Source organism: Mytilus edulis, chromosome 2 (genome assembly GCF_963676685.1).
Source record: "Mytilus edulis chromosome 2, xbMytEdul2.2, whole genome shotgun sequence".
Taxonomy (NCBI): domain Eukaryota; kingdom Metazoa; phylum Mollusca; class Bivalvia; order Mytilida; family Mytilidae; genus Mytilus; species Mytilus edulis.
The window spans coordinates 26974609-26999135 of NC_092345.1; the positions used below are offsets into that span (position 1 = coordinate 26974609).

The 24527-nt window shown below is 32.0% G+C and overlaps 1 protein-coding gene across 1 annotated transcript; it reads right to left on the reverse strand.

The window, feature by feature from the left end:
• Nucleotides 1-10951: 10951 nt before the first annotated feature.
• On the reverse strand, nucleotides 10952-23161 carry LOC139511862 (perlucin-like protein). Its single transcript, XM_071298992.1, has 5 exons — nucleotides 22775-23161; nucleotides 15364-15458; nucleotides 13767-13863; nucleotides 11901-12105; nucleotides 10952-11040 (listed from the first exon to the last, which is right to left on the reverse strand). Exons 1-5 carry the CDS (start codon nucleotides 22866-22868, stop codon nucleotides 10992-10994), a joined length of 540 nt encoding a protein of 179 aa, XP_071155093.1. The 5' UTR covers nucleotides 22869-23161; the 3' UTR covers nucleotides 10952-10991.
• Between the last annotated feature and the right edge of the window lie 1366 nt (nucleotides 23162-24527).

The window sequence follows — 24527 nt, forward strand, 5'->3', positions numbered from 1 at the left end:
TAAGTCAGGCGTAACCACGTTTTAACAAAGAATGTTTAAAATCGATATAAGGTTATTAAACCATGTTACATAGCTGAAGGTTATATCGTGTTCTTTTAACTGAAATGTGAGAAATTTTCTTAGGAACAAAATCACACTTATTTGTCTAAATAACAGCTTTTTAAAATACATGTACTAGTAATTATTAGTGTAAGCTAATACCAAGTCTTTACGATTGCGGGTTCTAAATAAGTATTGTTGAATGAAGTTCAGTCTTCAGTCAGAACCAGCCTTTTAAACTGAAGCCTTCTGTTATTTGAAAGTGAAAAAAAATTCCACTCTGAAAGTTATTGTTTGTCATCGTTTCTGTTCCGTCATTGCAATTATGTTCTATAGACCTATAGATGGGTAACCATTGTTAAGGTATTGATATTAACGGCGGGGTTCCGTACCCATCAATTCGACGTCTATTACAAAATGTTACAGAATGTTCCTTCCATTCGGAACTTGTAACATGTAATTTTTCCATGTCAATGTCAATATAGACCCTCCTGCGGTATTATTTTCAACGCTGAACCAAATTGTCTAACGAGCTACTTCACCAATCTATAATAATTATACAACAAGAAAAGATATCACACATTATTTTCAGAGATTGGGTCCAGCAGTCTGTGCCTCTTCTTATATTTTACTTAAAGTCTTTCACTGGTCGGTCATAAATTGTCATTTTATTGTTTGAAATGTCTTGCGTATGTATGAATTCATATCAAGTTGTCACAAACTTGCATATTTTCAGAGTTACTATGACAATAAATATTTGAATTTAAATTGAAGTTAAACTTATTATTATAATATCGAAATCATTTAATTTGTAATATTGGTCTTGTCTAAGTAATTTTATTGAGATGTACATTTTTTTTATAAAGCTTTATGTTTTTTGTAGTATCTATAAGTGTCGGTATATTTCCACAAAGTCGAAAATTTGCTTTTGGTATTAGTAGACAAAGCCACAGCTTTACATAGTTCTGAAGTTTTCTTACGTAATGAATAATTAACCCTTAAGTCTATAGAATTAGCGCCTATTCATAATATAAAAATACAAGCAACAGATTTTTGTTAAATTCTTTTGTTAATCCGTTAAGTGCTGATTGTACTAAAGCGAGTATTCTCAGGTAAGGGGCTTAGTCTGAGTTTTCTATCGTTGGCATCGGCAATTTCTGCAATTATATCGTAGAATAACGTCCAACAAAATGAATTTATGATGGTAAGATACGGATACTGGAATTCGAACTAGACTTTCCTTGCTTCGTCAGATACGATTAAGACAAAAATATCGTGTTTAAGATCGAGCCATCTGAAGGCGGTCTTCCAAACGCAGTCAAGGTGAGGTTATCCATTCGAATATCATGATATGGCTGACCATTATTCAGTGTATGTAAAGTGCGGATCCTAAAATACCATTTTCACTGTATATGTCATGCATTTCTGATGTAGAATGGTAAATAAACAGACGAAAAAATTATGATTTTTGAATAAAATAAAGAAATTTGTTCACATGTATTATGTTCAGTAATACATAATACAAGTTATACAAAGTAAGAGATGGGAACGGGTTTTTATCGCGCCGAGAGCCATCCATACGTGAAATATATACCGAAATAGATGAATATTTAGGACGTTTTACGAACAAATCGTGCAAGTGATTAAAACTAGCAGGAAAGATGTAGTTGCAAAAACATATTCATTACAACACAATTATTAATGTTGTATGATGTAGAATAGCTTTTGTTATTCAGTTTGTCCATATTGTATTGAATTCCACGATGATTCTATCTTTATGCGAGTCATGTTTACTGTTGAATAATGATACTTTACTTTCATTTTCACTGTAGAGCGATTCATTAGTATTGTATATGCGGTGCATTTTCACTGTATGAATTTTATTAATTTTTATGCATTAAATTCCAAATTCAGCCGATTTGCTTAAACAATAATTAAAGTAAGAAAAGGATTTGATAGTGCTGACTTTGAGATGAAAAGTTTGATTGAACACTCCAATAAATTCAATAGAATTAATATTTATTTCAAATAAAACACATCGTTGTCATAATATACTAGTCAACAAAAGAAACGATACACGACTTTGAAATAAAATTCATCAAAAAGTATTAAATATAAAACAAAATGAAATACACTATTTTAATAAGCTTTCATTTGCAATGTATGCACATGTGATAATGAAAATCAAAACTTGTCGGAAAGTATCTAAATTTCCTGTAAACGACTATAGGGTGCAAATAAGTTTTGCGGAAAGTTGAATAAAAAATCGACACGTAATTTTCTAAGTACTAAATAAAATTTCAACTTTGTTTTAAAATATTCAATATGCTAATCAAGTTGTGTTTCATGTTGTAACTAATGGGTTGAAATATTGTTTTTCAAATTTTTGGGAAAAAAAGTGTTTTTTTGAAATCTCAAAAAATGCAAAAAAATTTATTTTTTATTTTTGTCTCAAATCAATGCTTTGGATATGAAAACAACACACAGTAAATTTTGAACATTTCGGATTAGTTTTAAGATTGTGACCGCTTTTTGAATATCACTTTACACATACTGTCTATGGTAAATCAGTTGATAATGTATACATTTTAACGATTTCTCGTGGGGCCGAACTTTGGTAAACAAATAAACGAAGAAATTGTATGATTTTTAAAAACAAATTGATGGCAAACATTGTCTTTACCTTTATTCTATTCTATTCTATTCTACCATATAGTGACCGCCTTCAACAGATTGAAGATTATGTCACAGGAGGAAACTTACAACAAGACATAGATTGAAAAAATGTACAATTTTTTAAAAATACTAAAAATATAAATGGTTTTGTATAATAAAGTAAGATGTTGTAATTGAGTTAATATTGATGCTTTGAAATTGAAGATTTGAAAGAGTCTACTGAAGAGCAATTTACACGTAGTTTGTTCCAGTCGGTAATAGTTTATGGCAAGCCGTTCTCGTCAAAACTATGTTTAAACCCTTTTTTCGAAAAAAAATACACACTGAGATTTAAAAACCTAAAATAACACACTGAGATTTAAAAAAATAAAAAACACACACTGAGAATTCAAAATTACACACTGAGATTTTAAAAAGACACACAGAGATGAAATAAATTGAAAAACACACACTGAGAATTGTTATTTTACACACTGAGATTTCAAAAATACACACTGAGATTAATATGCAAATTACTAATGAATATTCATGAGATGAATAATTCACAGATTAATATCTTGATCTCAATAACTCTTGTCATTATAATAATGAAATGCGATTCCTTCAACCAACATTCGTAATAAATTTCAAGACTTAACATCGCTTATATTCATAAGTTAGTTTGTTGCCTATAATTCAGATCATTACTACCAGTAGTTAAACATGGGTCCCTTTTCAAAAGTCTTCCAACTGTTTTCCTGATTTCGCTAGTTAATCTTGTATATTTTTGTTACGTTTATATGCTATAATAGACACTTTCCTTGGACGAGAGGAGAGAGTAAAAATTTCGCTGCATTCTTTGGCAGATTGTTCCAATGTTTTCTTATAATTTTAATAAAGTTTTTCACCATTTGGTTATATTTTGTAATAAGAGTAAGTGGGTATTTTTCTTGTTCTTGTATTTCTAAAGTTTTTTTTATTAATAATTTGGAACCAAATCGAAGGACTAACGAGTTATGTACCCTTGTTGTTTTAAGCTTGTAATAGATTCAGATTAAGTATGCTAATTAGATATGTGCGCATAAAAAGTGCGCACAAATCTCAGTGTGTAATTTTAAATTCTCAGTGTGTAATTTTAAATTCTCAGTGTGTAATTTCAAATTCTCAGTGTGTGTTTTCAGTTTATTTATTCTCAGTGTGTCTTTTTGAAATCTCAGTGTGTAATTGTCAATTCTCAGTGTGTAATTTTCAATTCTCAGTGTGCGTTTTTCATTTTTGTAATCTCAGTGCGTCTTTATGAAATCTCAGTGTGTAATTTTCAATTCTCAGTGTGTAATTTTCAATTCTCAGTGTGCGTTTTGAAGTTTTTAAATCTCAGTGTGCTTTGTTGTAATTCTCAGTGTGTACATTTTTCGAAAAAAATGGTTTAAACATAGTTTTGACGAGAACGGCTTGCCATAATAGTTCTTGGAAAATATGATTCTTTTCTGTACTGTGTTTTGCAGTGTGAATTTGGAAACTGTTCGAATTAGAATGTCTTGTTTGTCTTTTTTTGTGGAATTAATTTGTTATTTTTAGGAATTGCAACCTTTTCGTGTTCAATTTTGTAAAGCATTACCAATCTGGAGTCTTTTCTTCTGTCAGAGAGACTGCGCCATTCAAGATGTTGTAACATGTTACCAACGCTTGAGGTGTTTCTGTATTTGTTGGTAACAAAACGTGCATCCCTCCTTTGAACTTTTTCAATGCTATCTATGTCTTGTTGTAAATATGGATCCCAAACAGAGCAAGCATACTCTAGTGATGGTCTTACTAGGCTAGGAACTTATATGCTTGCTCTTTAATGGATGTTGAACTTATGTTCAGGTTCCTCCTTAGAAAGCCTAGTGTGCTATTTGCTTTCTTGCATATGTTGTTAATATGCACATCCCATTTGAGGTTGGAACTGATGGTGACCCCCAGATATTTTGCTGTTGTTACATGTTCTAAAGAATGATTGTGTAATGTGTAGTTAAATGTGATTGGTTTTTTTATTTCTGGTGACTGAAATTACATTACACTTATCTGGGTGGAATGCCATTTTCCAGGTAGTTTCCCATGATGCCAGTTTGTCGAGATCTTTTTGTAGTGTTAATGCATCGGAGTTTGATTTTATTGCCAAATAAACTATTGTGTCGTCTGCAAATAAACGTACTGTAGATGTTAGACCAGTTGGAATGTCATTAATATAGTACAAGAAGAGACTTGGTCCAAGAACTGACCCCTGTGGAACCCCTGACTCAACTGCCTGTTTGCGATTGCTAAGAAAATTTTGTATCCAGTAATTTAATTCCCCCTGTATCCCGTAATGATGAAGCTTATTAGTTAAAAAAAGAATGTGAAACTTTATCGAATGCTTTAGAAAAATCCATGACCAAAATATCTGTTTGTTTACCGTTTTCCATGTTTAATGAGACATCGTCTATAAATTCTAGTAGTTGTGTTTCGCAGGATCGACCTCTGCGAAATCCATGCTGTAGGAGATATAAAATGTTGTGATTATCTGCATGTTTCATGATGTGTTTAACTACGATGTGTTCTAAAAGTTTGCAACAAATACATGTAAGTGATATTGGACGGTAGTTTTCAGGGTTATGCTTTTGGCCTTTTTTGTATACAGGAGAGACATGGGCAGTTTTCCAGTCATCTGGAACAACGCCTGTTTTGATTGACTTCTCAAAGATAATAGTGAGAATGGGTGCAATTTCATGTGAAAGTTCTTTTAAAAATCTTGGTTTAATTTCATCTGGTCCTGCTGCTTTGTTCGGATTTAAGTTATGTAAAAGTTTTTGTATACCTTCTGTTTTTATCATTAATTTTGATATGGGTGGAAAAGGAGTATTCTGTGGCATGTTACACTGTTTGACAAATTCTGTACGAGAAATATTAAATGCTGGTGTGAATACAGACTGGAATTGTGCGTTTAGTGCCCCAACTTTTTGCAGTGGATCAGTTAGAAGTTTGCCATCTTGTTTGATTTCAGTCATTCCACTGTAATCAGTTTTTTTATGTTTAATGTAGTTCCAAAATTTTTCATAGTGCCAAAATTTGTTTCATCTTGTGGTGGCAATATGATGCTTTCAATGTATTCCCAGTATGATTTTCGTATATTTTTCTGCACCTGGTGTTTAACCTCTTTGTATTTTTTAGCAAGTGATGCATTCCCAGATTTTTTTGATTTTTTATAAAGTCTATCTCTTTTTCTAATGAGTCGTTTTGTTTCCATTGTGACTCATTAAATGAGAGGTTGGCATCATTAGTTGAAACTTCTGTTTTTCAAATTGTCGTTTTATGTAAATTTTGTAAAAAAACAAAAAAAAATCCTCAAAAAACATCACGAAGGCAACCAAATATTTTTTTTAAGGTGGTACCTTACACTACAGGGAGATAACTCTGTAAAGTCAGCTAAACGTTTTAATTACGTTGTGTTGTAAAGGGAATATTAAGCTTCTCAATGATCAAAATTGGTGTTTTCAAATTGCTATATAACCAGTGTAATTTTTCTGACAAAACGGTTGGTTCAAAATTTTTTATATTTTAATATGAGGCAGGCATAACCTGTGAATGGGGACGAAGTCTGTATGTATTATTTTTTTTAATTCAATCACGTTGATAAAAGAAACCGAAATACCGTAGATAACGTTCCCGATTTTGATTCTGTTGTTAGGGAATTAGCTGTGACGTTCTTTAAGTTATGACGTCATATTCGATGTAAACAAAAGAAACGCTTTCATCAGGTAACGTTTTTTCATATCAAACAATTATTAAAATTGAATTTGTATTGAGATCCAATCTTATATTTTACTAGACTGATAAATATAAATGTTTTCAAAGTCTCATGCAAACAAGACAGATATCTGCGCAAAAGCGGAGAAAATCGGAACAGGAAGTAGATCTGAAAAAAAAGTTAACGATTTTGAGTTCATTAGTAGCATGAAAAATTCGGGAAATTTTCCCGATTTTTTTTTTTTTTTTTTTTTTTTTTCTTGATTTTTCTACCGTCCCCATAATATTTTTGTTAAAGGGTCAAAGTAAATACTTCGACAAAATGTTATGAAAATTAAACGAGCCAAATTAATTTTAGTGAAAGTGTTGGGTACCACCTTAAACGGATTTATATTTCCATAATGATAAGTATTACTACCTTCTATATTGGTCCTATAAATGGAAAACTTTATCTTAAATTTGAAAAAAAGTCTTGTATCGTTTCTTTTGTTGACTAATATATAACAATATGTGGATCATTTCAGAGTTGAAAGTGTTTTTAGATTAATGCAAAATATTTTCAAATGCATGCCAATTTGATAAAATTCATGTTTCTGCAGTAGTCATTATACGCATGTGCAAACAAATGTTATCATTGAATTTTGAGTATGGGTCTATTTACCAATCAGAAGAAGCATGTCATAGAATTTTTTATAATTCATCAGAATCTTTATTTAAAGTGTAGTTATCTTTATCCAATGCATTGAAACTTCATCACTGATTTCATCACCAATTTCAATGAGGTTTTGAAGTTATATTTTTGATTTTGGGTTCGGTTTTAAATTGGCCCACAGGGTCAAAAATAAAATTTGAGGTTCTTTGGTAGGCTGAATCCATACATGATTGTGTTTATTATTATTATTTTTATTTTTGGCCCATTTAACAAGTTTGTGGGGTCCAAACTGTCAAAAAATAAATTCTTTTGGATTTCAACAACAGTTGAATATTTGGGGTACTTTGGAATGCTGAATCTTACCGTGTTATTAAATTTGGGATTTTGGTATTTTGGGCCAAGTTATTGAAATTGTCCACATTGAGGCCCAAAGGGTCCGAAATTTAACATTTGTTTTATTTCATCAAAATTAAGTCTAGCTTGAATGTTGTGTACATACTTACCCCAAACTGTTCAGGGTTCGACCTCTGTGGTAGTAATAAGGGTGCTCTACAACACGTACATCATGTTCCAATGCAACTTTATCAGTATACGTATTTGACAGATAAAGTTTGCCCTACACAATTTGACTTGCATTTCACGCTTTAATGACTTTGGATAATTATATGTCACATTGACGTTTCATTTTATACAGTAAAGAACATGGAAGCAAAAATCGAGCTAAAAACCATCTTTCCTTCAGAATATGGATATTGAAGCATTTGGGGGCTCAACAATAGGGGAGGCAAGTGAAGATGAATCACAGAAAAAAAGAACTAAAGTTAAGGAGGGTCTTCATACCAATGCACGTATTGTCCTTTCAAGACAAAATGGGTATCTAGTTTTCCCAGGCATAAGAAGATCCACACTAATGGGTTAAACAAATGTGACCAGTGTGAATTAAAATTTTAAGACTTCTCAATAAGCATAACAACTGATAGCATGGAGAAAGCCTGATTTGTACTCATTGTTCCAAACACTTCAAAAGCAGAACTGGGCAGTGGCGGATCCAGAACTTTTTATAAGGCGGGCCCGATGGTTGACCTAAAAGGGGGGCTCAATTCACGCTTCAGTGATTCCCTATATAATCAACCAAATTTTTCTAAGCCCCCCCCCCTGGATACGCCTATGCTGGCATAGCTTACCATATGAAGAAAGCAACAGGAACTATAATCACATTTGCTCGTTTTATAGTAAAACATTAAAAATGCTTCGCTGACCGCAGAGATTGAACCCTGAACAGTTGGGGCAAATTTGAATACGATATTAAAGCTTAATACTATCTGAATTTGGATTGTGATCAAATTTATGACGTTATATAGGTTTCTGACACAAGGTAAATGTGGTCGAAGATCTTAAATCGTATGCGCAATACTGTGCAACTGAAGGTTTATTCTCGCCCATAACATTTTGTTTTCCTTCTAGGATAAATAACCATCAAACCAAATCCCAGTCTTTCCTTTCTGGTAATGAACCTTGTAGTACAATTTTAGAGAGGTCCATACACTTGAACACAAAATATTATCTGGAAACTAGAAAAATGTTTGTTTTGTCATTTCTTTTGCCCCTAATTTCTGCATGTTTGGGGCAATTATCCCCGAACCAAACCCCAGTCTTCCCTTTGTGACATTGTTCCTTGTTGTACAATGCGAAAAAGGTCCAAAAACGTACACAATAGTAATTATCCGGAAACTACAAACATAATAGTTTTTTGTCCCTTTTTGTTCCTTCATTCCTAAACTGTTAGTACCATTACCCCAAAATGAATCCTAACATTCTACTTGTGGTATTGAACACTGCGGTACAATTTCAGAACAATCAAAATTCTTATACACAAGTAATTATCCTTAAACTAAAAACATGCTTTTTTACGCCCCTTTTTCGTAAACGGTTGGAACCATCATCCCCAACATTATCCCAACTTTCATTTTGTGGTATTGAACCTTCTTTAAAAACTATATAGATCCATTTACTTAAATTAAAGTTGTCCGGATACCAAATGGGTCTTCGGACGACGCAGACGATAACGACATCATAGCAATATACGAACCGAAAAAAAACCATTGCGGGGAAACATGGCCATACAGTTCACACATGTCAATACTGTGTGAAAACGTATAAATAGCCAGCCAGTTTCTATGGAAAAAAATATCTCTTAATGTAGGAAGACGTGATTTAAAATCAGCTTTGGGCATTTTTTGGGTATGGAATTAATGTTGTTTGTTCTCAGTTTTTAGCTTTCACTCGTCGAATGAATTTCATTGTGTTTTGATTTGTGATCCCTTCATTAGCCCAGTGATCATGACTGAAAAGATGTAGGATTGAAATATAAAATTAGAAATATACCAAGCAAGTTAATTTCGCCACATATCTTTGGGTCTGTCTCAAGTCACGAACCTCACCAGTAAATGTTTTTGGTATTTTGTTATATTAATAATTGTTCATGGGGACATTTCATAAATTCATAAGCTATGGTTAATTTGGTCAAAACTGTCTCAGTCTCCGGTCAGTTCAGACCTTGTCAAATTTTCATCATTTACTAAAGGCAAGGTCAAAGCACATCATTTAATACTAGAAATAAGAGCAAGGCAAACAATTATACATGGTTCCATATCAGTAATCGTTTTATGATGAAGACATAATCTTTCAATCAGAGGTCTGGAGCTGGCATGGCAGTAACTGCTAGCTAGTCCTTTATTAAAAGAGGGGCGAAAGATACCAGAGGGACATTCAAACTCGTAGATTTAAAACAAACGGACAATGCCATGGTTAAAACAGAAAAAGACAAATAGACGAATAATAGTACACAAGACACAACATAGAAAACACGAACCCTGCCAAAAACTGAGTGTGAATTCAGGTTTTCCGGAAGGGTGAGCACATCGTGCTCCATATGCGGCACCCGTCGTGTTGCTCATATTATTATTAATTTTTGTATCATTGTCATTTTGTTCAGTTACCTTTGTTACCTATTCTGAAATCGGTCTCGGACTTCTTTTATACTGAGTTTTGCTGTACGTTTTGCTGTGTGTTTCTTCATTCTACATTGGCTAGATGTATGGGGGGAGGGTTGAGATCTTACAACACATGTTTAACCCTGCCTCTGGTCTTTGTTAGTCTTGTATGGTTTTTTTTATTTTAGTTTATTTATATGTTTTGGAGTTTAGTGTGACGTCCATTTTCATGCAGCGAACTAGAACACATTTTTAATTAGGGGCTAGTTGAGGCCCACCTCCAGGTGCGGGCTTTTCTCGCTGCGTTGAAGACCAATTGCTGGCCTACGGTTGTTATCTGCTCTTTGGTCGGGTTGTTGTCTCTCTGACACATTCCCAATACCCATTCTCAATTTTATTAAGTTTAAGTACGGTTTCACTTTGACCTATCATGGTTTAGTTTTAAAAATTGTGACTTGGATCGAGAGTTTTCTCATTGACACGCATACCACATCATCTTATATATATAAGAACATTGTATATGAAGAAGGAACGATACACATCAAACTCATTAGTAAAAACAAACTAACAATGTTATGGCAAAAAACGAAAAACGATCAAAAGACAATCAACAGTATACCAATATAAAACATCAAAGAAAACCATAGACTGAGCAACACGAACACCACCAAACAAATAGACTGAGCAACAGGAGCTCCACCAAAAAACTTGGGTGATATAATAATAAACACCAAGCAAGTCAATAAACATCATACCACATCTTCAGTCTACACGAACACCACCAAAATCTGGGGTGATATAATAATAAACACCAAGCAAGTCAATAAACAATCATACCACATCTTCTTTTTTTATACATACTTTAATCTAAATATAAGCAAGAACATTTATAATTTTTTGCTAGCTGAATCTGGTAATGGTCCTGCATTGTTAAATCTGAAAAGAGAGAAAACAAAGATTCTTCTTATTTATTGTTTTGTTAGACATTTGTTTTTCATTATGTTATTATTACAAAAGATGGAAGTTGTCTCTTCAAAAAAGAAAAATTCCATCGCCTGTAATTAAAAATAACTTGACTTTTAAATAAATGTGAATAGTTTTGATTTAATAAACGTGTACCAGATTTGTTTTGTGTTTTAAAATCGTCTGACTGTTGTTACCATTTTAAAATTCCACAATGATGTGAACTTCAAAACAAATATATTTGTTATAGTAAAGTTATGAATTGCTTTAAAGATTTGGACCTAGGACATTACATTGAACACTGCCCATCTGTAATAAAAGTATACCATGCCGAATTTTTGAAATATTCATCGCTAGTTCCAGAGTTTTAAGAGTTAGTTTTCACCAGAGTGTCAGACCCAGGTATTCAGAGCATTCATTCGAGTTTCAGTAACAAGAGGCCGTTCAGTCAGGCTCTTGTTTAAAACCCTACAAGTCACCAAGATTCCCCTGTGACAGATCTATCTTGCTTCAAAAACATATTTTTGTTGACCAAACAATCTTTTTATGGGCTTTGTTCATTGTTCAAGTCCGTACGGTGACCTATAGTTGTTAATTTCTGTGTTATTTTGGTCTCTTGTGGAGAGTTGTCTCATTGGCAATCATATTACATCTTTCTTTTTTATGTTTGCCCTTCCAATGATGACTTACAGGAGACAAAATGTATATAATACCCATTATGGTTTAAGTCATTGGTTTACTAGAATTCCGGTCAGTGTATATAATGTTCTTATACCATTTTAAAACTTCACCACGATGAAATTTCGACATTGGAACGAAAGAAATAATTTTACCTTGTTTCACAAATATAGTTTTGTTTGAGCGCACAATCTATGTCATTCCAATGTTGACTTCGTACTTGGAATAAATGTAAACAATCCTCATTATGGTTTAAATCATTTGGTTCATTAGGACTCCAGTCAGTATAAGTAAAATCCTTGCCACTGGTCATCCATTTCCAATGTCCTTCCACCTCATCTTTACCTCCCAACCAAAAACCTGTTCAAAATAAAAATTAAAATAGGTTCTCCAATTTCGTAGTGTATTAACATGTTCATGTGAATTAATTTTCGAGATTTAGACAAATGAATAAAATAAAACCATTAAAACCTTAAAAAGTTTGTAGATTAACAGATTTTGCAGTACGTCAATACAATAGCAACCCAACGATTCCAAAAGAGTCTGTCCGTCTGTGTGCCCTATTATATGTTTTTAACAAGACTCTAGCTGGAAGCCACTTTCAGCAGCCAATCATAAACGTTCCAAAAATATCTAAACCTTAGTACAAAAAAATAGAATCTAATTAGACGGCGGAATTCGACATTTTCACGGCTTCATGGCTGCTGAAAAAAAGTGCCTATCTTGATTGGCTGCTACAAGTGGCTGCCAGCTTGAATCTGGTATGTTTTTATGATTGTTTGACCATTTTGATCTAAATGATTATGCAACTATTTAAAATGTTTTCATCAGTAAATGCCCGAAGAAGTGTCTTTTCAGACGTTTTGAATACGGAACCACGTCCTGTGACGTTTGGTTCGATACAAAAAGTCCGGAAGGTACACGTTCTCTGCACTTAAAAAGAGACCTCCTGTATATCTTTGAACAGAACATAAACACTGTTTCGCTCGGTAAAATGTTTGGCCATTCACAACAATCCCTTTTTTTTCCATTGGCAGCCATCATAACATAACTCATCTTTGATTCCGGTCGCCCACGAATGATCATAATTATATGTTTTCTTGTCGAGTACTAACCGTTAGTCGTTTAGCCAACGGAAATCGATCAATATTTGATTATTTAAGAGTAGCTGTGTTGAGAGGTCGTCTGTTTAGATCGTCTGCCAGGATGTATGAATAACCAAACACGACATTTTGAATTTGAATGTTCGGAGGGTGCACGCTCACTGTGCGCGGAAAGATGCCTTGGATAATTGTTTCAAGGGCCCGTAAGTAACATATTGCCACGCATAATGTCTGCCAATATTCAACAAAGTTTCAGTGGCAGTACACATTTTCGATATTTTATCTCGGTCTACCACGTTACATAATTTACTGATTAATAATTGCTATATGTTATCATGTCTTTTCTTGTCAATAAGTTGCCACAAGAAGTCAACAATCAACAATCCGAATTAGACTTTGATTATTTGAGAATAGCTGTAAACAATAACAAATTTGGTTTTATTTTAAGTACACTGTCATTAGAAATAGCAACTGATGAAATGAGTGACTTTAAGTAGCATGCAATCTTGGTATAAAAACAATAAAGACTCACAGATACCAAATACAAATCGTGAGATAATTGATTCCAATTGCATGCAATAAGTTCATTTATTTCTCTCGCTAATTACTAAGAGTTTTCAATTTATAAAATGTTTACTATTTATAGATTATCGTTGATCTTGATTTTCTCGCTTGAGCCGGTAAGGCGAAAGTGAGAAAAGCAATCGAGTTGAGATGACCAATGATAATATGTTTATCGCTGTTTTACCTATGACGACGTTGTTAATTTCATTGACAACGGGCACATGCGCCCTTAGTTTCCAGCGATAATTTTTCATATCACTCTACTTTACTTAGAAAGGTAATTATCAGTCAATAAGATCAAAGCAAAATTTCGTAGTAAAGTGATAAGTTATAAATTTTAACGAAATATACAACCTTTATGCGTTGGTAGGGTAACAGTTTCTAAATAATCGGATTCGTCTTTAGTCTCTATTTCACATAAGTAACCACCTTCAAACTCTTGGCAAATATCCTGAAAACAAACAAAATATCCCTGATGTTTGGCAGAAATAAATCATGGGCAAACAAAATGTTATATCCATTGGTGAAGGATTTTAATGGGTAAAAGTTCCGAAACAAAAGCCTTGCATGGGTTATTTACAATTTTCAATTCTACCATATATTCATAACATAAACAATCATAATTTATAGAGTTTATCTTAGTTTGACTTACTAAGGACCTTTGGAAATTGAAATTTTTCACGTGCTTCACTTTTAAAATTAGGATTTGAAAAAGGATACTTGAATTGGCATTTTAACGAAAATTAGCCGAGTATTTTCTCTATAATGTAAAAATGTATATTCGAAATAAAAATGTTCTCTGAAAAAGATTATTTTTAATAATTGACTTTTTTTTCTGTATAATGATAAATAGTGTCCTGTTTTCCATAAAGATATGACGTAAGTTTAACTCTAAAAATTCTATTCATTTTCGACTGTAGAAACAGTTTCCTGACATCACCCCCAGTTTTGGTGGGGTTCGTGTTGCTTATACTTCAGTTTTCTATGTTGTGTCATGTGTACTATTGTTTGTCTGTTTGTCTTTTTTCATTTTTAGCCGAGGCGTTGTCAGTTTATTTTTGATTTATGAGTTTGACTGTCCCTCTGGTATCTTTCACTCCTCTTTTACTCATAGAAAGTAAAATATGTTTTGAACCTGTCAAATATTGAATGAAGTCGACAGAAGTTTTACGAATTTAACTTAAACGAAGTTTACATTTCAAAAATCGATAAAAAAAGAAGACAAATGAAGATAAAAAACAAAAACCGGTGAATGGCATAAACTCCAAAAGGAGCGAGACTTGTTGTGTACTTCGACAGGGAAAGCGCCTCCTGTATATTTGTTTTTGCATTTTTTGTTGTTGAATTGCTATATCTTTGACATACACACACATCTCCCAAAATCTATATGTAATGATTATACATCTTACATCATGACAGTGATTACAAAGCTAATTGTCAATTTCAACTTTATTTTGAAGTAGGATTAACCGATCTGAGTGATTATAGAGCCCCTTTTGCTGTACACGTATATACAACATGTCATTTATTTATGACAATGTCATTCGATGTGTTTGAGCATCACCCTGTTCAACACTTTGGACATTGGATATCAATGACCGTTTGTCCCACCTTCTTAAATTGGCCGACAACCGTATTATGAACGTCATATCGGGACACTTTATATGAATTAAAAATCTATTTTAGTAGAACTACTTTTTCATTCCATTTAAAAACAAGCAATGCATTTTTCAAGACTGTTTATAAAAAAAATAACCCAATGAAATGATTTCCGTAGTCGTCTTTAAATATCTGCATCCGGCACAGTTGCAAACAAAAATCGATAGTAAAATAATAAAAACCAAATGAACTGTCGACATTATCTAGTGTTAACTTTTTTAAGGTTGTTAAGAATTAACACTGTTATAAATATCACACTAAACTACAGTAACTGCACATCATTTAGACATACTCTAGCTGTTGACCAGTCGAGTTCATCGGTACTGATAAAATAACACGAAGATCCATGATGAAGCCATTTTGCTGGACAAGCAGCAAGTGATCCACCTATAACGAAGAAATTGATGTTACACGTTTAAGCCAATAATAACGAGATGAAAAAGGTTTTTGCATACATGTACAGTAAAGGTTAATAATGTATATTATAGTAATAATTTTATTTGCAAAAATACACCCCTATGGGTCAAGCAAACACAAATACAACATTTAATACAGACAGTGAAGAATTACAAATATAAACATAAAAAAAAAAACATAGTAATAAATGGTAATTAATGTAGCCTTTGATGAACATGGACCTCATTTTCGCAATTCTAATGATTGCTTTATAAAGTCACCAATTTCTGTCAAAAGCTCAGATTTAGGATTTAAAAGTTGTTTTAGCTTTAAAAGTGGTTGATAATTTGTAAAAGTTTACATAACCTTTGATCTCTGGGTACATTTTTATATCTTCCCATTTCAACTTCTAGGTTATGGTCACTTACCCTTAATTTAGAAATTAATTGTCTGGTTTTAAAATTTGATTCTTTTAATAAATAATTTTCAATTTTTATCTCAGTTTTTATTTGACCATATAGAAATAATTTCGAACTGTCTGTTATAGAAGAAAGTTTATTCAAGACTTTTTTTGTATAAAATTCATGTGATACCTGTTTAAACTTCATCTTTAAGGAATATTTAATTTTATTGTATGGTTTATCACAAGTTTCAAAATCTTTAGCATTTAATCCAGTCTCTTTAAAAATATTTAGAGCAAATGTATACCAACTATGAAAACCATCATTATGCAGGGACTTATTTAATTCATAGGCTTCTTTTAACAGAGGATTAATATCATTGGTATGAAATCTACAGAAATATAGCATAACTTGTGGTTTAATAAATGAAGCCATAGAAAATCTGCCCAGTTCTGTTTTGGCTGAAATATTACATGCAGTTTTTCTAAGTCCTAGGACAGATTTACAGTATTTATTATGAATCATTTCATAGCAAAATTTATCTTCTAACGACAAAGTATCACAAACAGAACCATGTTGTTCTGAACGTTTCAAAGATTTAAACATGGATAAATAATCTTCCATAAACCATACCTCACTATTATATAATAAAACAGGTCTTATTAAGACATCAAAAAGTTTGCATGATAAATTAACAGGGATGGATTGAAAGTTAGAAAATCTACTTTTTAAAGCAAATAGGACCTTCAATCCCTTTTTTGATAACTCTTGGATAGCATTTTTAAAATTACCCTTATAGTTAATAATGTTTCCTAAAAAATTGTATTCTTTAGTCTCATTTAATTGGTTGTTTTTATAGCATACCACAGGGGTGGGAGAAAATTTATTCTGAAACGTCATAACTTTAGTTTTTTTAGTATTAACTGTTAATTGCCAGTCATAGCAGTACTTCTCTAGTTTATTTATTGCATTCTGCAGTCCTATATGTGAACTTGACATTATTACCAAATCGTCTGCAAAACTCAAGCTGGACAATTCAGATTTTTGAAGGACTAAAGGTTTACAAGTATTGTCAAAAATCTGATGTATATCATTAATAAAACAATTAAAAATAGTAGGGCTTAAACTATCCCCTTGCTTAACACCTCTTTCCAATATGAAGGATTTAGAAATTTTATTATCAATTTTAATAGAAGATTCTGTTAAGTTATACATATCACTAATTACCTCATAAAATTTTTTCCCTAGCCCATTTTTTATGAGTTTGTATCGTAACCCATTATGCCACAAAGTGTCAAATGCTCTGCGTAAATCAACAAAGCAGGCAAATATCTTTTCTTTCTTTTTATTAACATATTTTGAAATTAAAGATTTTAATATAAACAAACTATCTGTGGTTCTATGATTGACTCTAAATCCAAACTGTTGATTTGCAAAAATGTTTTCATAATGTAATGTTAGTCTATTATTCAATGCAGAGCTAAAGAGTTTTGCAATACAATTTTGGAGAGATATACCCCTATAATTATTAAGATCAGTACAGTCTCCAGATCACTGTGTCTAAACCACACCGGCAAAATTTGTTCGGACTCGATGGTATCTAACATCCGGCACAATGACGGAACATTAATAGACAGAAGAAAGCTAGGTTTCTCCTTATTTTCTTATTTGTTTTATGATATCGAAGAATATATATACATATACAACTATTTTCTATTGTGATATGCAATATTTTCTTCAACCGTTCTATATTAACGAAGAAATAAGTCAAAATGCATGTCAAAATGACGAATTGAGTGAACCTTGCCTCGAAATTGTTTAATTTCTCGTTAAATTGTTCACATTGTACGGAAAGAAAGGTACGGGAAGATAGATATTGATACGGAGATTGCAAATTTAGTTATTATGAGCATCTCAATAATTGTATTTCTGTGTATGGAACGAAAGAAATGGGTCATGTCAAATTAAAATAAACCGGTTTCGTCAATGTTGTTACTACACAGTCACCCGGTTTCGTCTATATATATCACCCGTTTTTTTTTTTTTTTTTTTTTTTAACAAACAATTTATGAAAAGAAACTTTGGCACAGATCTGAACATTGTCTTTCGAGAATTTAAATATATATTTATTGTAAAGTAAACTTGGCGTGTTAAAATTTATTTTAAACGGGCACTTTTGGACATAGTTAATTATGATAATACACATTTTCCTAATGAAAGGCGTATCCCTTATTTCACTTAACTTCAAACTAATTTTAAATGGAATATAAATACTGAATAGCAAACACTGGTAACTAACTATTTTGTAACATTATTATATTTTCTTTGTTTATAATATTAGTATGTAAAGATGAAAAATAAAAGGATGTGTTTTGATTGTGCCATAATTTTAATTTACTATACTATATTAAATACACTTAGTTTACAATATTTACTATCAATTATTAATACATTTATGCATTCAATCATTGACGAACAGTCCCAAACCGACTATAGTCTATACTGTTCTGCACAAATTAATCATGCATTCAGTCCTGCCAGATTTTCTGGTACTATATATACTGTGTTACTTGCGCACTAAAGAGAGTTTTCACACTTAAGCATCCATAACATAGCAGTGAGATTTGTAACTTTCTCCCCGTTTCTGGTAGGCATGTTTTTCACATTATTTTTACAGTTCAAATTCATTTTTTGTACAGTTCAAATTCAATTGAAACTTCAAGATAACTTTCGAAAACAATATCTGACAGTTTTGTATTTTCAATGTGAATAAAAGTTGGTTTGCAAAACACGACCGTCATTTATATCTAGGTCTTATTAAGAAGAAGTGACGGTAACCACTTATCCCATAGACATTGACAATGAGACAACTTTCTTTTAGACACAAAAATTATGTTGAATTAATCAAGTTTAGGTCAGCGTATGCCTTAAACAATGAGAAAAACACACAAACTGCATGAAAGCAGGCTATAACAGGGCCCTAAATCATAAATGTAAAACAATTCAAACAAGAAAACAACCTGCCTATTTTATGTTCAAAACGCGTATGGTATAAAGCAACCAAAGACAACCATGGTATTACAAGCGTGTGATTCGGGAATGGACTGAGTCAAAGTGTTGTCGCTGACACAAACAGTACAACAAAAGTACAAATAATAAAAAATGATGAAAAAACCTTAACTCGTCCGATGACAGAGCCTGTATAGTACTGTAAATGCGCGATGTGTGCCAAAACTTGTATCATAGTTAAAATTATCCCTTAAATATAATAAATATAGATGTATTCGCAGTTTACTATGAAGTCCACTATCACTGAACTAGTATAAATATTTATTAAGGGGCCAGCTAAAGGACGCCACCGAATGCGAGAGTTTCTCGCTTCATTGAAGACCCATTGTGGCCTTCGGCTGTTTTCTGCTCTATGGTCGGGTTGTTGTCGCTTGGAATTTGTATGAACTTTTCATGTTGATAGACATTTTTAAATAATCTGTTGTTTTTTTATTAAGATAAGCTGTCCTGAAGTTACGGTGCGACATGTTTATGCTGGACAGACGGATAGATAGACGGACAGACGGACGGACCGAATGACTGATAGATGGAGGAACGGACGGATGGAAGGACGGACGGACGGACAGACGGGTGTATACAATAATACGTCCTGTCAAAATTGGGACGGGCGTGTAAAAACGCAAAGAAATGAAAAAAAAACTCGTAATTAAAGGTCAATAAGTTTTATTAGGATATCGGTCAAGTCGATTTATTTGTATATTTGTCTGCCTTATCATTTTTGCTATATAACTTTTATATATATTTGAAAAAAAATGTATAGAAATCGATAAAAAGAACTTGATATTCGGCATTTATTATAATAAACATAATCCAACTCACATAATCCGATTTCCCGGGTGTCCCTGTTTTCTCATTTCTTACAATATTTTAATTCGGTATACACTTTATAAGATAAGTGGCGAATCCAGATGACGTATAGGTTGCACGCCCCGACCCCACCTTTGGTTGCCAAAACTATATTGATTCCTGTATTTAACGATTTTGTAAAGCAAAAAATAATAGTGTTCGACTCGCTACGCTCGGCGGTATGTAAAAGTTGTTCGAATTACGTCCACTTTGAAATAAACTGAATCCGTCTGTCCGTATATATTGTCAAAATATGTTGACCAACGTCAGTGTACGATCATCATAACACAACGGCGACAGTACAGACTCGTTTTTTTTTTTAGTAATGTTAACAAAATAATTATTATTGAATTTTGTCGATGACCTGAGACTATTATACTAATTTGGACATAGCAGTATAGTTACAATAAGGGATAAAAAAAAATATTTTAATGCATGGTAGTTGTAATCCTACATTCATTTTCTATGTCGATTATGCATGCATATACAGTTGTCTTATTATCAACGTTTATCCTTAAGAAGATTTATTTTTAACGATTGTAGAAAAGATTACATACATAGAATGATTAGATTACTTATAAAGGTGTCCATCCTTTTGTGCGAGAAAATCACATATCAATTGTGTGTTTCGATTTTTAAGACCGTAAACTTTATAATTTCAAGTTTAAACATGTTCAACATATTTTCCCATAACTCATATAGAAAACGCATATTTAGAGAGCTTTAATCTCAATATGCTGTTAAAAAATTTCGGAATGCAAAGTAAATTAAAATATTTGTGTTCTATAAGAGTAGGAAATTCAAGTTTTTGCTTATTATTTATTTGAATCTGAGACTCATATAAATAATAAGACGTTGTCCGGTGAACGAACTTGTTTTCCAACGACCCACAAAACTCCTTTTGAACGCTGAAGTTAAATAATCAATTATAATGTAATGCGATTATGATTTTTTTTATTTGACCAAACCGGGTTATGCATTTTGAAATCTATGACGAAACCGGGTTGTATACAATGACGAAACCGGCCAGTTCCATTTTGACATGACCCATTTCTTTCGTTCCATACACAAAGATACAATTATGGAGATGCTCATAATAACTAAATTTGCAATCTCCGTGTCAATATCTATCTTCCCGTACCTTTCTTTCCGTACAATGTGAACAATTTAACGAGAAATTAAACAATTTCGAGGCAAGGTTCACTCAATTCGTCATTTTGACATGCATTTTGACTTATTTCTCCGTTAATATAGAACGGTTGTAGAAAATATTGCATCTCACAATAGAAAATAGTTGTATATGTATATATATTCTTCAATATCATAAAAAAAATAAAAAAATAAGGAGAAACCTAGCTTTCTTCTGTCTATTAATGTTCCGTCATTGTGCCGGATGTTAGATACCATCGAGTCCGAACAAATTTTGCCGGTGTGGTTTAGACACAGTGCAGATTTAAAAATTAATATTGTGTATGACTTTCTCCATTGAATCGGATATTTACCTGTTTCTAAAATTAGATTAAAAAGTTTAGTTATGGATTTACATGTAACATAACTGCTATATTTAATGACTTCATTTGCAATTCTATCTGGTCCTGCACTTTTCCCCATTTTTAATTTGTTTATACACTTTTTAACTTCTGTTATAGTGAAAGGTGCATCTGTCAATACATTTTCCTTTAAAATATTTTTATAATCTTTAACATATGCATCTATTTTATCCATAAAGGTACATTTATATGTTCAGGTTTCCCCTGGGACTGAAAATGTTGACTTAAATTTCCCATATTAATAAGTTTACTTAAGTTTGAAGAACTACTATCATCATTTTTAAGTGAATTTAAATGCTGCCAGTACTGTTTTGGATCAGTTTCTTTCCAATTTAAAAGTTTATCATAAATATTTTTCTTAAATAGATATTTCTTCCTTTTTATCATCTTTTTAAGATTCTTACATTGATAAAAAAAATTATGACGTAGCTGCAAATCAAATGGTTTAGAACGCATTTTATTGCCTAAATCAACCACTGTTTTTTTCAAATCGTTAACTTCATTGTCTGACCATGATTTCTTCTTTTTTATTTTTACTTTTTTGTGTCTTATTATTTTACAGGACGTTTTTGCCAAATTATCAAAAATATTTGTTAGTTGTTCTGAGGCTTTATTGATGCCATTGCTGTTTTCATCAAAAATATTATTTTCAAAAGAGACTATCTTATGTAATACATCACAATCACTAATAGTGTCGATTAATTTGTTTTTAGAAATAGCTTCCCATTTGTATGTACACTGTAAAGGTATAAAATTAGGAGAATCTTCCTCAAAATCAGGAGTAATATTACAATATATATGAACAGAAATCTGTGAGTGATCTGATAAATATGTGGCACTATCAACTTGAAAAAAATTAATAGAAGTTAAGAGGTCCATGTCCGCCAAAGCATAATCAACAACACTTGATCCATATGACTTATGGCAAGTAAAATTCCCCAAAATATCACCTACAAAGCGACCATTTAACACACGGAGCTGGGAAGCAATGCAGAGGTCTATGAGACCTTGACCTTGAGTATTAAAAATGTTATCTCGTGTATTTCTGAGAATAGTACAATCTTCACTATAATCATCAGGCAGCACATTTTGCAGAGAGTCAAGAGACAGACTTTCATTATCAATAAAATCTATCTTTTAAAAGATTGAGTCAAAATAGCTAGTAGATAACGTTAGATATGATATCATAATTTAGAAAATTTAGATACAGAAATATTCGTTGAGAAAATAAATGAACGTGTTCTGCAACAAACATCAAACACAACCAATCGATCCATTGAAAGCAAATCGAAAAGTATTACGTGTTTCGTGACCGCATTTTAAATTCATTTTAAGATTGAAAAGCTCAACAAAAGCAATCTTTAAATGAAATAAATGTATGTCATTTTTTAAAATTTCATTTACTGAAACATTGTAAACATTCGCATGAATTTATTCTTACCAATAGCGAGAAGTCCTATAATAATTGTTAAATACATCATATCGAATAAGACTGTTTCTGAAGATAATTCCGATACTTTAATGTCAACGTTCATGCTTTATCTTTGAAAAATTGCCCTACTTTTAAAAATTCGTTTGGTCACTGTCTTATTGTTCTAATTTTAGTTCTTACCTTAAATTTTCTTACTTTCTTAAAAACGAATATATTATAGGACTATTTGTACAGCTGTTCCATTTTCAAAATGTCCTTCAGTCTTCAATACAGTTTATAGTGTTACAATGTTACAATGTTTATATTAATATATTTTTTACTTAGGTATAAACCATTCTGATGTACTTGTGAATATATGAATAAACCAGACAAGCATGGAGATGATTAAAAACTTCAATTTTGATAACTTTTTGCATTCTTTGAGTACCAAAAAAAAAAAAATTCAAAAAAAATTTGAACCAAATTAAACCTTTATTGTATGTAAAATTGTTTTACACAGAGTTTTCCAACTAAATCATTCAATGCAAACATTCTCGAACACATGTCATTTTTTCAATAATGTATACAACAGGAATATGTAGCGCTAAATAGCACTTGAAAAATTGTTTGATTATTGTTTAAGTATAATACGTACACTCTTTATTATTAAAATTCCTGAAATTTAAACATGTGAGAACTTTCTGATTTGTCCTAATACTGAAAAAAACATAGTCATTTATTTACATCACGTGCATATTTGTACATCTATTTTTCATTTACCTTGTGTGTGGTTTATGTTTTTCTGTATTTAATGTTGTATGTGTTTTTGTTGTGTTTTATTTTGCTTTTCTTAATGTCCATAATAGTTATCAAAGGTACCAGGATTATAATTTAGTACGCCAGACGCGCGTTTCGTCTACACAAGACTCATCAGTGACGCTCATATCAAAATATTTATAAAGCCAAACAAGTACGAAGTTGAAGAGCATTGAGGATCCAAAATTCAAAAAAGTTGTGCCAAATCTATGCCTGGGATAAGAAAATCCTTAGTTTTTCGAAAAATTCAAAGTTTTGTAAAACATAACGTATACTAAAAAGGACATAGGTGGATGGTTTTGTCATTTATATATGCCGTTGATATGTGTTCACCAGTTTCTCTTTTGTTCTAATTACTCGGATTTCAAATGTTTGGCTTTGAGCGTTCCCAGATGAAGGTAAATCCAGAAATGTGCTTCGGACGCATAGAATTATTAAACGTGTTGTTTTCAATTTTTTACATCACTGGGTCGATACCTCTGCTGGTGGACTATTAGTCCCCGAGGGTATCATCAGCTCAGTAGTCAGTACTTCGGTGCTGACATGATGTAACAAACTTTACTAAAATTGTCCGTTTAGAAATTTAGAAATTATTAAGAACCCAAGGTTTCAACTCCCTCAGGCAAAGTTGACTTTAGATGGATTTGGCTATTTATTTTAAGTATTTTTGTCATATTGCTCTTCAATGGTTTTCGGTATTCATACATCCTCGGATTTCAAATGTTTGCCTTTGAGCGTTCCTGATGAAGGTAAATCCAGAAAAGCGCTTCGGACGCATAGAATTATTAAACGTGTTGTTTTCAATTTGTTTTACAATATTTGGCTATCCACGTTATAAACATTTTCCAAATTGGCATTGCTACAAATTGATAACCACTAAGATAAAAAGACTAATGTAGAAAATTTTATATGATTATTTCTTAAATTGAGCTATCTTCATATATAAGGATGCTGGTGCATTTTATTA

Bases quoted from the DNA above. Each gene is read 5' to 3' on its own strand.
- LOC139511862 (XM_071298992.1), bottom strand. From the start codon at position 22,868: ATGAACGTTGACATTAAAGTATCGGAATTATCTTCAGAAACAGTCTTA. The intron at 15,459-22,774 runs GTAAGAATAAAT...TCTTCGTTATAG, and splicing joins TATAGGACTTCTCGCTATTG to GTGGATCACTTGCTGCTTGT. The intron at 13,864-15,363 runs GTATGTCTAAAT...GTTTGTTTTCAG, and splicing joins TCGACTGGTCAACAGCTAGA to GATATTTGCCAAGAGTTTGA.